At 43.8% G+C, this 13,949-nt stretch overlaps 1 protein-coding gene across 2 annotated transcripts in view; it reads right to left on the bottom strand.

Moving 5' to 3' along the window:
• The window catches only part of P3H2 (prolyl 3-hydroxylase 2), a 250,994-nt gene that overhangs the window by 47,356 nt on the left and 189,689 nt on the right, over positions 1-13,949 (bottom strand). For both annotated transcript variants that reach the window (XM_082251184.1, XM_082251185.1), the window contains exon 4: positions 556-687. In XM_082251184.1, coding sequence (XP_082107310.1) covers positions 556-687 — 132 coding nt within the window. The remainder of the gene's footprint in view (positions 1-555; positions 688-13,949) is intronic.

The following is a 13,949-nucleotide window of genomic DNA, read 5'->3' as shown; positions in this document are numbered from 1 at the left end:
ACGGTGGTGGATGCGGCTATAAGAGAGGAGTCAGGTGCTGGCCAGGATCAAAATGCGTTAATTTAGCTGTGGGGATGATGGCAGTAAACAGGCGCTAAGGGCCATCTCTCCACCTGGGGAATTCAGCTGAGAGGCGGAGCCACACATCCCTGCTGTGGGGGACAACCAGTGAGATTGGTGGATGCAGAGAGTGGACGACTGAGTCATCATCTCGGAGCTAGCCAGCTACCCACCCACCAACCACCCTGACCTGCTTTGTGTACAGGGCAGCAGCAGTTCAGACAGTGTATAATAAATTATTATCACTAGCAGGAACTGTGTTGTTCAAATGGCCCTTTCTGTTTCAATATGACTGCACACCAGTGCACAAAGCAAGGTCCAAAGATGTGGATGAACGAGTTTGGGGTAAAGGAACTTGACTGGCCTCCGCAGAGTTCTGACCTCAACCCGATAGAACATATATTTTAAATATTTAGTGCATAATTCAAAAAGGACATAAAACTTGTAAAAAGCTTGAAGACACCAAAAGTAGAATTTGATTAAAAGCAATATTACCTCTGTAGTAGCTGAATTGCAGGAAGTCATAATGTAAGGGAAGGAAGTTCTCAATAGGTGATAGGCGTCCTGGACGTGTGGATAGCTCTCTTATGCATTCGTGCTCACAAACTAAGATCTGGATATAGTGATCTTTACATGCAGGAAAAAAAATATATAATTAAAATGAACTTAACTGGATGCTAATTATACATTTTTTCTTTATTTTATGCCATGACCTTACATAAGGAAATTCAGTCTATTGTCAGAAGTTGCCCACGGCTCAAAATCATTGCTCATAAATCTGCTAGTTCATCCTTTCTGTTAATAGAAATTCAATGACTTGGCAAAGAACATATAGCCACATAAAAGCTATTCATCTTAATGCATGTCTCTTTGTCTTCAGAAAAAAAAAATCCTCCAATGAGAAAACTTTTTGCTTGCTAATTTGGGGAGAAACTTCCCAGCTTTTAAGGTACATTACCAAAAGCAAAACATAACATTTCCATAGTCCACACACTGTGCTAATGCCTTGCAGAGCTTGTCTACAAGAAGTTCTTAGCTATCTGACAATCTTTTACTTTTATAGGAGTAATCCATCTCAAAATCATCAGTACCAAGTCTCATGGAGTCACACAGAGCAGTAAACCAATTTGCGAATATTGTCAGGGTCATAAAACAGACTGGCCCTGAAACATTTTGTCTTGATTATTAGCAGCCTATTTTTCACCCATTAGAGTGTGGTATACAGGCAGTTTGCAGTGAAAGAACTAGTGACCTCTACAGAGTAATTGTATAGCTGGCTCAGTACTACAGCTTACTAAAGGCTTCCATATGTGCAATTTCTGGGCAGTGTGCAAAGATTTACTAGGGGGATGGCTGGGACACAGACATGTGATAGTAGTTGTGTGATGGTAATAATCATTACACCAAGGTGAAAGAGCAATTATTGGAATAAAATAAACCTGTTCAGTATAAAAAAACAAACAAAAAAAAACATGTGTCTTTTAATATGTTGCTTGGTTTCAACTGGCACCGTTCATGATTAAAGCATGTCTCTAAAAAAAGGTATTTTCTCTGACAACATAACAATCCCCTTAGTAACTTGGTGCATACATAGCACTCTCAGATAAAAAAAAAAAATCAGTAATCATAGTACCCTCTCCGAAAATGTGCACTCTCTCAGCTATAGCACTGCTCTCAAGTAGCTGCACCACTCTCCAGTAAAGCACTGCTCTCATAGTACACTCTCTAGTAGCTGCACCACTCTCCAGTAAAGCACTGCTCTCATAGTACACTCTCTAGTAGCTGCACCACTCTCCAGTAAAGCACTGCTCTCATAGTACACTCTCTAGTAGCTGCACCACTCTCCAGTAAAGCACTGCTCTCATAGTACACTCTCTAGTAGCTGCACCACTCTCCAGTAAAGCACTGCTCTCATAGTACACTCTCTAGTAGCTGCACCACTCTCCAGTAAAGCACTGCTCTCATAGTACACTCTCTAGTAGCTGCAATGCTTTTCGGTAAAGCACTGCTCTCATAGCACACTCTCTAGTACCTGCACCACTCTCCAGTAAAGCACTGCTCTCATAGTACACTCTCTAGTAGCTGCAACGCTCTCCAGTAAAGCACTGCTCTCATAGCACACTCTCTAGTAGCTGCACCACTCTCCAGTAAAGCACTGCTCTCATAGTACACTCTCTAGTAGCTGCAATGCTTTTCGGTAAAGCACTGCTCTCATAGCACACTCTCTAGTACCTGCACCACTCTCCAGTAAAGCACTGCTCTCATAGTACACTCTCTAGTAGCTGCACCACTCTCCAGTAAAGCACTGCTCTCATAGTACACTCTCTAGTAGCTGCACCACTCTCCAGTAAAGCACTGCTCTCATAGTACACTCTCTAGTAGCTGCAATGCTTTTCGGTAAAGCACTGCTCTCATAGCACACTCTCTAGTACCTGCACCACTCTCCAGTAAAGCACTGCTCTCATAGTACACTCTCTAGTAGCTGCAACGCTCTCCAGTAAAGCACTGCTCTCATAGCACACTCTCTAGTAGCTGCACCACTCTCCAGTAAAGCACTGCTCTCATAGTACACTCTCTAGTAGCTGCAATGCTTTTCGGTAAAGCACTGCTCTCATAGCACACTCTCTAGTACCTGCACCACTCTCCAGTAAAGCACTGCTCTCATAGTACACTCTCTAGTAGCTGCAACGCTCTCCAGTAAAGCACTGCTCTCATAGCACACTCTCTAGTAGCTGCACCACTCTCCAGTAAAGCACTGCTCTCATAGTACACTCTCTAGTAGCTGCAATGCTTTTCGGTAAAGCACTGCTCTCATAGCACACTCTCTAGTACCTGCATCACTCTCCAGTAAAGCACTGCTCTCATAGTACTCTCTCTAGTAGCTGCACCACTCTCCAATAAAGCACTGCTCTCATAGTACACTCTCTACTAGCTGCACCACTCTCCAGTAAAGCACTGCTCTCATAGTACACTCTCTAGTAGCTGCAACACTCTCCAGTAAAGCACTGCTCTTATAGTACACTCTCTAGTAGCTGCACCACTCTCCGGTAAAGCACTGCTCTCACAGTACACTCTCTAGTAGCTGCAACACTCTCCAGTAAAGCACTGCTCTTATAGTACACTCTCTAGTAGCTGCACCACTCTCCAGTAAAGCACTGCTCTCATAGTACACTCTCTAGTAGCTGCACCACTCTCCAGTAAAGCACTGCTCTCATAGCACACTCTCTTGTAGCTGCAACACTCTCCAGTAAAGCACTGCTCTTATAGTACTCTCTCTAGTAGCTGCAACACCCTCTGGTAAAGCACTGCTCTCATAGCACACACTCTAGTAGCTGCAACGCTCTCCAGGAAGGCCCTGCTCTCATAGCCCACTCTCTAGTAGCTGCACCACTCTCCAGTAAAGCACTGCTCTCATAGCACTCTCTCTAGTAGCTGCACCACTCTCCAGTAAAGCACTGCTCTCATAGCACACTCTCTAGTAGCTGCACCACTCTCCAGTAAAGCACTGCTCTCATAGCACTCTCTCTAGTAGCTGCACCACTCTCCAGTAAAGCACTGCTCTCATAGAACACTCTCTAGTAGCTGCAACACTCTTCAGTAAAGCGCTGCTCTCATAGCACACTCTCTAGTAGCTGCAACGCTCTCCGGTAAAGCACTTCTCTCATAGTACACTCTCTAGTAGCTTCAACGCTATCCGGTAAAGCAATGCTCTCATAGCACACTCTCTAGTAGCTGTAACACTCTCCAGTGAAGTACTGCTCTTATAGTACACTCTCTAGTAGCTGCGACGCTCTCCGGTAAAGCACTGCTCTCATAGTACACTCTCTAGCAGCTGCAACGCTCTCCGGTAAAGCACTGCTCTCATAGTACACTCTCTAGCAGCTGCAACGCTCTCCGGTAAAGCACTGCTCTCATAGCACACTTTCTAGTAGCTGCAACGCTCTCCGGTAAAGCACTGCTCTCATAGCACACTCTCTAGTAGCTGCAATGCTCTCCAGTAAAGCACTGCTCTCATAGCACACTCTCTAGTAGCTGCAACGTTCTCCGGTAAAGCACTGCTCTCATAGCACACTCTCTAGTAGCTGCAACACTCTCCGGTAAAGCACTGCTCTCATAGCACACTCTCTAGTAGCTGCAACGCTCTCCGGTAAAGCACTGCTCTCATAGCACACTCTCTATTAGTTGCAACACTTTCAGGTAAAGCACTACTCTCATAGCACTCTTTCTAGTAGTTGCATCAATATTAGTTAAAGCACTGCTCTCATAGCACTCTCTGCAGTATATGCAGCACTCTCAGGTAAAACGCCGCTCTCATAGCACTCATCCTAGTAACTACAACCCTCTGCACTCCCAGGTTAAAGTTATATTAAAGCTTATTTCACATGCTATTTTGCTGCTTCTTTCTCTAATTTCTCTTTTGCAACTCTCTCTAGCAGCGGCACCACTCTCAGGTAAAACACTGCGTACAACATTCTCATAGCCTTTCATCTAGTAGCTGCACTGCTCTCCGGTAAAGTACTGGTTTTATTGCACTCTCTCTAGTAGATTCACCACTTTCAGATAAAGCACTGCTCCCATAGCACTCTCTCTAGTAGATGCAGCACCCTCTGGTAAAGTGCTGCTCTCCTAGCACTCTTTCTAGTAGATCTCAAGTAAAGCACTCCTTTCATGGCACTCTCAGGTCAATCACAGCTCTCATGGCACACTGTCTAGTATATACACCACTCTTAGGTAAAGCATTGCTCTCATAGCATGCTGTCTAGTAGATGCACCACTCTCAGGTAAAGCACTGCGCTCCTATCACTCTCTCTGGTAGATACACCAAGCTTAGGTAAAGCACTGCTCTCATAGCACTCTCTCTCTAGTAGATGCACCACTCTCAGGTAAAGCATTCTCTCTAGATGCAGCACTGTCAAGTAAAGCACTGTTTTCATAGCACTCTCAGGTAAAGCACTGCCCCCGTAGCACCCTCTCTAGTAGATACACCAATCTTAGGTAAAGCACTGCTCTCATAGCACTCTCTTTCTAGTAGATGCACCACTCTCAGGTAAAGCACTCTCTTTAGTAGATGCAGCAATATCAGGTAAACCATTGCTGTTATAGCACTCTTTCTAGTAGATGCAACACTCTCAGGTAAAGCACTGGTCTCATAGTGCTGATCTACTAGGAAGAGTGCAATAAGAGCAATGTTTTACCTATGAGTGCTGTATGTACTAGATAGAGTGCTAGATCAGGTAAAACATTGCTCTTATAGAACTATCTCTAGTAGCTGCAGCATTCTCGGGTAAAGCACTACTCTCATAGCACTCTCTCTAGTAAAAACACCACTCGCAGGTAAAGCCCTGTGCTCATAGCACTTTCTCTAATAGATGCAGCACTGAGCACTCTCAGGTACAGCACTACTCTTGTAGCAATCCCTCCTATAGGTGCAGCACTCTCAGATAAAGCAATGCTCTTATAGCAATCTCTCCAGTAGATGCAGCACTTTTGGGTAGAGCACTGCTCTATTAGCACTCTGTCTAGTAGATGCGGCACTCTCTCTGGTAGTAAGCAGTCATTCTAGTAGCTGCAGCCCTCAGCACTCTCAGGTTAAAGTGATAATAAAGCTTAAAGTGTTTGTTACTCCAGGATTTGAAATTCCTGATCCTGATATGTGCCTGCTGCCTAAAAATGTATCCTGTTATCTTTGTATTGCTTTCTTTATGTGAAATCCCTGGTGTTCCTGCCAGCTCCTCTGCTTTCCTGTTACAAACTGACCACACTAGGCAGGAGAGATAACCGTGGTTAGTTCTCTAGCTGTGCTGGGATCTCAGTGTGCTCTCCTCCAATGATCAGACTTGTCCTAACATGCCCCCCCCCCCCTCTCTCCACAGCCTTTCACTGGGAAGATCAGTGTGTTGTTGCTTCTCCTACCCAAGTTCTTATGCAGCTGAGAACAGAGGGAATGTGATCACTAATAAAAAAGGGGAAAAAAGGTATTTAAAATGTTTTTTTTTTATATCTATACAAACATGTTTGCCTTTCATTACTATTTTAAACTGAATGGGTTGTTTTATAAGCTGATTGTTTACAAACACTTTACGTTGTTTCAGATGCTATTTTGCTGCTACTTTTTTTTTATCTCTCTTGTTTTCTATGCATAATGAGCTTGGTCCTGTTGTCCACTATTTAGGGGAGACCCATGGAGCCATTCATACATGCACACTCCCAGTTGACACTATCATTAGTTCTGCGTTCATACGAGATATAAATGCTGGTAGCAAACTACTCCCCTTTCCCTCCTTCCTGTGAGTGATTGGCAGTAGCTGGAGCCTGCACGGTCCCTAGTCCATGTGCACTCTGGAAATCATTCATGGCCTGTTCACATCACAATTTCTGCTCTCTGGATGAGTTTTAAAGATGCACCTTAAAGTATCTGGTGTGAACCAGTCCTTGGGGCAAGTGCTGCACTACAGGACCTGGAGCCAGTGGCAGTGAACGGTAGGGTACATTGTTTTTTGGCATACACAGAGCAAAAATGATATGGTGACATGTTCCAGTCAATGCTTGGAATGCAATTTCATATAAACTGAGTGTTTAATACTACTTTAAAGTGGTTCTAAAGGTTTTTGGGTTTTTTTTGCAATGGTTTTGCACAGAGCAGCCCTGATCCTCCTCTTCTTGGGTCCCCCCACTGGCGCTTCTGGCACCCCACCCCCATTAATACCCCCATAGCAAGCTGCGGGGGGGTACTCATGCGTGCTTGCTGCCTCTGTGTATCTATAAAAGTCATACAGAGTGGATCGACCCTGCTCCCGACCCCTCCGCACTGGCTATGATTGACAGCAACAGGAGCCAATGGCTCACACTGCTTTGTCTCAGCCAAGCTGTGTCTCAGCCTATGAGAAGGAAGAGACCTGGGGGAGCTGCTGCTCTAATGCACATCGCTGGATTGGGATCAGGCTCAGGTGAGTATAAGTGGGGGCTTTTGGTGGGAGCTGCACTCAGAAGTTTTTTTATCTTCATGTATAGAGTGTATGAAGGTAAAAAAAAGCCTTCTGGGCCAGTTAACATCACATGCAGTCCAGTGCGCTTTTTTTTCTACATCAAAAATTTATGGATAGTAGATTATTTGGTTTTCAATGGCATAGTTCACACTAGTGCAGTCAGTTCCAGTTCATTCCAGTTCCAGAAAAAAAAAAAAGTAGAGCATGCTACATTTTTTCTGCACTGAATTGTACTGGAACTCGGCAAAACGCATCAAAAATGCACCAGAACGCAACTAAACGCACCAAAAATGCACTGGAGCACACATGTCCTCATTTAAGGTGCAGAAAAAAAGAGGGGAAAAATGCACTGGAACAGATCAAAAACGCACTAAAAAAAAGCCTCAAAAATGCACTGGAATGCATTAAAAATGTGCCAAAAAACATGTATGCAGAAAAGCATCAGGAATGCATCTGGACTGCATCTCTATGGTGTGAACTGGTCCTCTGCATTTACAACCACTTTAAGCATTGCTCTCATAGCACTCTCACTTGTAACATACAACCTTCAGAGCACTCTCTTGGCAATCTTGCAAGACATGATAGAGCCTGAAATGTAGTAAACCTACAGCCTACCATACAGTTAGAAAGTCAGGCATGTTTTTTTAATGTTTTGGTTAGATTAGGAAAACGTTATATCCTTCTTCATGTTCTTCTAGCTCTGACTAATGGAGATCCTTTTTGTTCTCAGATGGGAATTCCAATTACTTTGGAGAGATTTTCTCTCATATTGTTCTGCCTCTCCAGTACATGAAGTGAAGGGAAATCTCCCCAGCAGGACAAAGGCAGCAAAAATAACCTTATAGAGCAGTTGTCTACAATTTGTTTAAAAAAAAGGTCCAGGCTGGGTTCATACTAGTGCGAATTGGATGTGAGTTTCCCTGCATCCAATTCACATTACAGGAGATTGTGACCGGCTCTCAATGGAGCAGGTTCATACATCTCTGGAGCTGCTGAGGAGCAAATTGCACAAAGGTCTTGTGCGTTTTTGGCTCTGGTTTCAGGTCTGAATCGAGCCAAAAATTTAGGCCTGATTCGATCCTTGAAATGGAGAACAAATGTGCTTCGGACCCCTGCTGTCAGCCGCATTTGTCTGCAGTGTGAACCCAGCTTTAGACTTTAAGGGGGCCGAACTGTGCCCAGTGGAGGTGGAAATATGACTGGCATCAGTTGGAGGAAACATCACCACATTTGGTATTAGGGGAAGGAATAGTGCTCCATTGTTTGTATCCATAGTGCCCCATCGTTGGTGTCAGTGGGACAAATTGTGCCCTATTGGTGGTGTCAGTGGGACCAATGGTGCCCTATTGTTGATGTCATTTTGTAGAATAGTGTCTCATATCAGTGGGAGGAATAATCCCCCAAGGGCCAGATAAAGACAAAGCAAAGAGCTGCACTTTCGGAAACCTGTTATAGGGTTTTTAACCATTATCTACACTATCTGAAACAGACAAAATAAAATATGCAGTTCACTTTAAGTGGTATATTCCAAACCATGATTCACATGATGTTCAAATACCATTCAACAATCAGGCACACAGATAATCAGATCAGTCCATCTACAAGTTGCTAATACATGATATCGAAAGTTGAGATTTTTACAAGCTCATTCCCAGATGTGCATATCTATACTTGTTACTAATAAGATATGCTTTTCAAAATAAATTCCATACAGATGGCTGATAGCCACATGCCACACATTATAAATCACATAAAAAAAGCTGTTACACAGAAATCTTACATTGTTCTGTTTAAAATGAATCATTGTCACCTGTCATACATGGCCCTGACATACATGTGTAGCGGGTGCCTCGCATCTCCTGTGCCATGCCATACTGACCGAGGCTCTCACTGGAACAGAGAATGCCTGTCAGCTCCTGCGGGGGATTGCCCCCCCCCCCCAGTCCTCATTGACACTGACTCTGTTCATTCTGCTCCCTCCCCCTGAATCCTCAATGGCAGGAAGAAGAGAGCCAATCAGCAGCAATCAGCAAAGCATTCTGGGGCATGTAGTCCCCACCAAAAACGGCTCCATAGACTTATATGAGGACAGAACTACACGTCCCGGGATTCTCTGGCAAAAGGAGGAGAAGAGGCATCTTTTCTGCTAAGCAAGTCAGTTCACCACGATGCAGGAGAAGAGACTGGATTGATAAGAGAGGTGCTATCTTCCCAGTCAGGCCACTGCTGTGTTCCAGACATCCAGCCTGAGAGAGGGGGTTCCCAGGTGCATATCTAGGCGCGCCTGCATCAGCTGTGTGAAGCGCATCCAGGGTGAGGTGACCAGAGGACCCTGCCTGTTCCAGGACGTTCGGTTTGGGCTTTAAAGAGGAAGTAAACCCTCCTCTGCAACTTTTATCTATAGGTAAGCCTATGATAAGGCTTACCTATAGGTACTGTAAATATCACCTAAACTTGCACCGTTTACGAGATATTTACCTTACATGCAGCCAGTGACGTCACTGGCGCATGCGCTCTGAAGGAACGGCCGCATGCTCGGGAGTGACGTCACCGCGGCTCCGGCCAATCAGATGGCCAAATGCCGCGATCCCGGAAGACTGAACATGTCGCCCGTCATAGAGGTAAGCGGGCGGCACGGCGGGGGCTCGTTCTAAGGTAAGTATTTCATAATGAGCTTGTATGCGATGCTGGGGTGAAGGAGGGAGAGAACTGACATAGAAAGCAAGGTCATTTCTCTGCCCTCCTCCTGCCTGGACTCATATTGTCCAATTCAATGAGAATTGGCAGTGAATTCTCTGAGTTTATATCCACCATATAATTTGTTGCTTTTGTGTGTTTACCTCTGCTCTCTGGGTTATTTCACTTAAAGGAGTCCCATGAAAGCAGACGAAGTTGATCATTGAGGTTTCTTTGATAGCCTTTATTCCTTTTGCTTCACCCATATATATTTTTATACCATTCAATGATATTATAGCTATGGTTTCTTTTCCTCTTTAAGCAAGTTCACAGTAAAGATAACTTCTGAGTTTACCACAACCTGTATCAATTTTCTTATGCAATTACACTTACATTTACCCAGGTGTGCCAGTGGGGTTTGAGTCTGAACTTGGGGTTGAAAAGGCAGGGTAAGGAACTAACAGGGCTACCACCCTGCAGGGGTAGCACTACATATGTTATAGACAAGTACCCTAGGCCACTACAATTATTGTGCAGATTCACAACCCAGGCCTGGCTCTCAGCCAAGCCAATTTGTCTAAACTAACAACTAAACCTATTTACACTAGCACACTAGCTAGAGGGTGCTCCATGTGAAAAATCTGTATAAGTTATCCCCTTCTTGAAAGAGTCAGGGTGAAAACCTAGAACCCTGTTTTTTTTTCAGTCTGTTTTCTCCTCTTATGGTATTAGTGTGCCTATTTGTTGAGAGTGGTATTGGGGGCCTGGTGCCTTGATGCAGATTTGGAATATTTTATATATATTTTTTTATTATTGGAAAAACAAAGAACTGGAGGTCTCTAGAAACCTGCCCCAGAAATGCAACTGTAGGTAAGAAGAAATTACTACAAAATGAGGGGAATTTGATTCTTTGACAGTTGTCACCAAAACCAAACTTTTTTTGGTGACAACCATAACATTTTGGATTTCACATTACTTTTTATTTCAGTGATTATGGTCACCAGAACAAATAAAGAGGAGCAAAATCCACAAATACAGCTGTAAAATGTGAAACAGGTTCTAACCCATCCGCAGGGCCGGATTAAGAGCATCATGGGCTTGGTGCTGAGGATTTTGAAGGGCCTTAAGGGCCGTGCCTTGGCATGCACCCAGAGGAGGAAGGGTGCAGCCATGCATGCCTAATTCAACATGGGATGCTGTCTCTGAAGCCCATAAACACATCCATGCATCGGCAACTGTCCCTCCTTGTCCGGCCTTCGTGCTGTGTGGGGAGGTTCTGAGGGAGCTGCCTGGGGAAGCGAGCATAGAAGCCAGACTTCTGTGTTTACAAGTGACAGAAGAGCGGTAACAGTGAATATGGCCAACCTGGGGCCTATATAAAAGGTAGGGGCCTGGAGCTGCAGCTCCAATAGCCCCTACGTTAATCTGGCCCTGCCCATCCGCAATGTATCAAAAAATAGTTTGGGCTATATATACACTTTAAAGTGGTTCTAAATGCTAGACATTTTTACCTTATTGAATTCCCTGCATTAGAGTAAACAAAAGTACCAGTACCTATATTGCCCCCTCATCTCATTTTATACTTCCTATCTCGATCCAGTGCTGTGCCCATCAGCAGCAATGCTGCTTCCTCTTCTTGTCTCCTACTGCTGTCAATCAAATCTTGTAAGAAGGGAGCGGGGGGACAGGGCAGAGTCGTGCTGTGTGTGTCAATGGATGCACACAGCCCACAGGTGTCCCATCAGAGGAAGCAGCTTTATATGGTGAACTCTCAGAAGCAGAGGAGCCAAGAGCACCAGTGGAGGACCCCAGAAGAGGAGGTTCTGGGCTGCTTTGTGCAATACCATTGCACAGACCAGGTAAGTATACCATGTTTAGTATTTTAATTAAAAAAAATATCCTTTACAACCACTTAAAAGAGTTGTAAAGGCAGAAGGTTTTTTTTATCTTAATGCGTTAAGATAAAAAGCATTCTGTGTATAGCAGCCACCCCAGCACCACCTCATACTTACCTGAGCCTCATCTCTATCCAGCGATGTTTACAAGTCCCTCCGCCAACCAGGACTCTTCCTCCTGATTGGCTGAGACACAGCAGTGGCACTATTGGCTCCCGCTGCCATCAATTAAAGTCAGTTAGCCAATCAGGAGGGAGAGGGGGGTGGGGCCAAATGGCAGCTCTGTGTCTTAATAGACACATGGAGCTGCAGCTCAACTCAGGTGCCCCATAGCAAGCTGCTTGCTGTGGGGGCACTCGAAAGGAAGGAGGGGCCAGGAGTACAGAAGAAACCACTGCACAGAGGAGGTAAGTATAACATGTTTGTTATTTAAAAAAAAAAACAAGACTTTACAATCACTTCAAACAGAAATCATATGGTGGGCCAGTGTAATAGGCAGACAGAATCAATTTAATATACCCCTCTACCTTAAAATAAGCCAGATTCATGATTAGCATTTTACTGTACGTCCAGTTCCAGTTGTCACTTGAATGGGCAATGGGGAAAAAAACTGCACTGTACCTTAGTCATGGAATGTAAATGCCTCTTAAATGAATACCATCCAGTCAATGAGCTTGCACAAGAATGTATCTTTCATTATGAGATAGAAATGTTAATAATGATACAGCAGGTGTGACATGGTTCATGCTTTTCTATGTGCAGCTTTGTGGGCAAGAGTAAAATGTTGAAGATAGAATTAAATGGACACACTGCAAAAAAATTTTACATTTCAGCTAGAGTAACGTATGACGGAAAAACCGTATATTTCATTAATAAAGGCTGGCATAATATTATGATAACATAAGAAAGGAAACTCATACTAAAGCCCTTCTCATTGCCAGAAACAAGGCATCTTGGCATTAAGTCAAGTTTCATTTTAATAAAAATTCCTGAGAAAATGGATGAGGAACATCTGTGTGTTTAGCCTGGTGAGGGTCATGTCCATCTACTCATGTTATATTAAATTATTCATCATTGTGAAACTCTCCCCTACAGAAGCTATGGAGGTCTACAGGGATCATAGAAACCAACAGTCTATGTGCCAAGGTGCTACCACCCCGACCCTGTGGTTACTTTTGCTTCTACCAATAAGATTATTTTTAGGGGTCATGCAAAGTAGCCCTGGCAAAAAATGAGCCAGGCAACACCTATGTATGTTTTCTAACACAGTTATACCCAGTTAGGGATAATGTGTATAAACTGGCACCATATTTAACTCTGTAATGTACTGAGGTCAGGCACAGGAGATGTGTATGGGCAAAAAATATACATATTAATGCAATAATGTGAAAGGTTATATGAGACCCTGTCCTAATAGCGTATTTAGCTTTATAACATGTCTCACCAGTGTGTCTTCCCCCATACATAAGTAGTATGCTCACCCCGCAGCATGGGCCTCTTAAAGTAGAACTTTAGGTAACAAATAAAAATGGGCGAACAGGCGGGATTTTTAATGCAGAAGCAGCATGCTTTCTCTCTTCTACATTAAAATCACCTATCTGCCAGCCTGTCCATGTAAAGTGAGCTGCGCACGCATGTGTGACATTCGTCCAATAAGCGTTTTATAAATAGAACCCCAATATTTAATATATTTCATTTTATCACTAAAAGCACCTTTTCCATTTTGAGCACTGTAGTCTGGGAGACAGAGTAGTTTTAGAATGCTTTATTAACAAGTTTGGGCACCTATAATACACTTGTAGGCTTCTGAGTATATTATACTAGGAAAAGGAACTAACTTGTACACAGTATAGAAATTATCATAAAACCTGACAACTGTAAATAGTGATATCTATAGTCATTACTCTTGAGGGCGGGAAGGACTGTCTGATTATGTGAGCACTGTGATTGCCTGTCACAGTGCTCACATGAGACCTGGTCCTGCCAGCTCCCAGTCATAGGTAGAGACCGGTTCTTTACTGGTACCTGGAATGCAATATGGCTGAAGATGACAGCAGCCATCAGGGAGCTCCGGTAGACTGCAGACTGGATAGAAGGTAAGTATAGCTCTGCTTTATCAATGTGTTAACAAAAACAGAGCTGCAAACAGATTTAAGTAGACATGCATGTCCTACCTAGATGCTTCCACTATGGACAGTAAAGGGCCAAGTAAGAGTGCACAAAGCGTTTTCAAACCCATTAGCCAACATGCTTCCAGTGATTTTGTTAAAGCTCCAATTTGGAGAGGTTAACCACTTTACCTCTGCCTGCAGTAATATTACTGCGGCAGAGT

Source organism: Pelophylax lessonae, assembly GCF_965119305.1.
Source record: "Pelophylax lessonae genome assembly, chromosome: 3".
NCBI lineage: Eukaryota > Metazoa > Chordata > Amphibia > Anura > Ranidae > Pelophylax > Pelophylax lessonae.
Note: the sequence above shows the minus strand (reverse complement) of the source record. Positions and strands in the feature narration are given on the sequence as shown.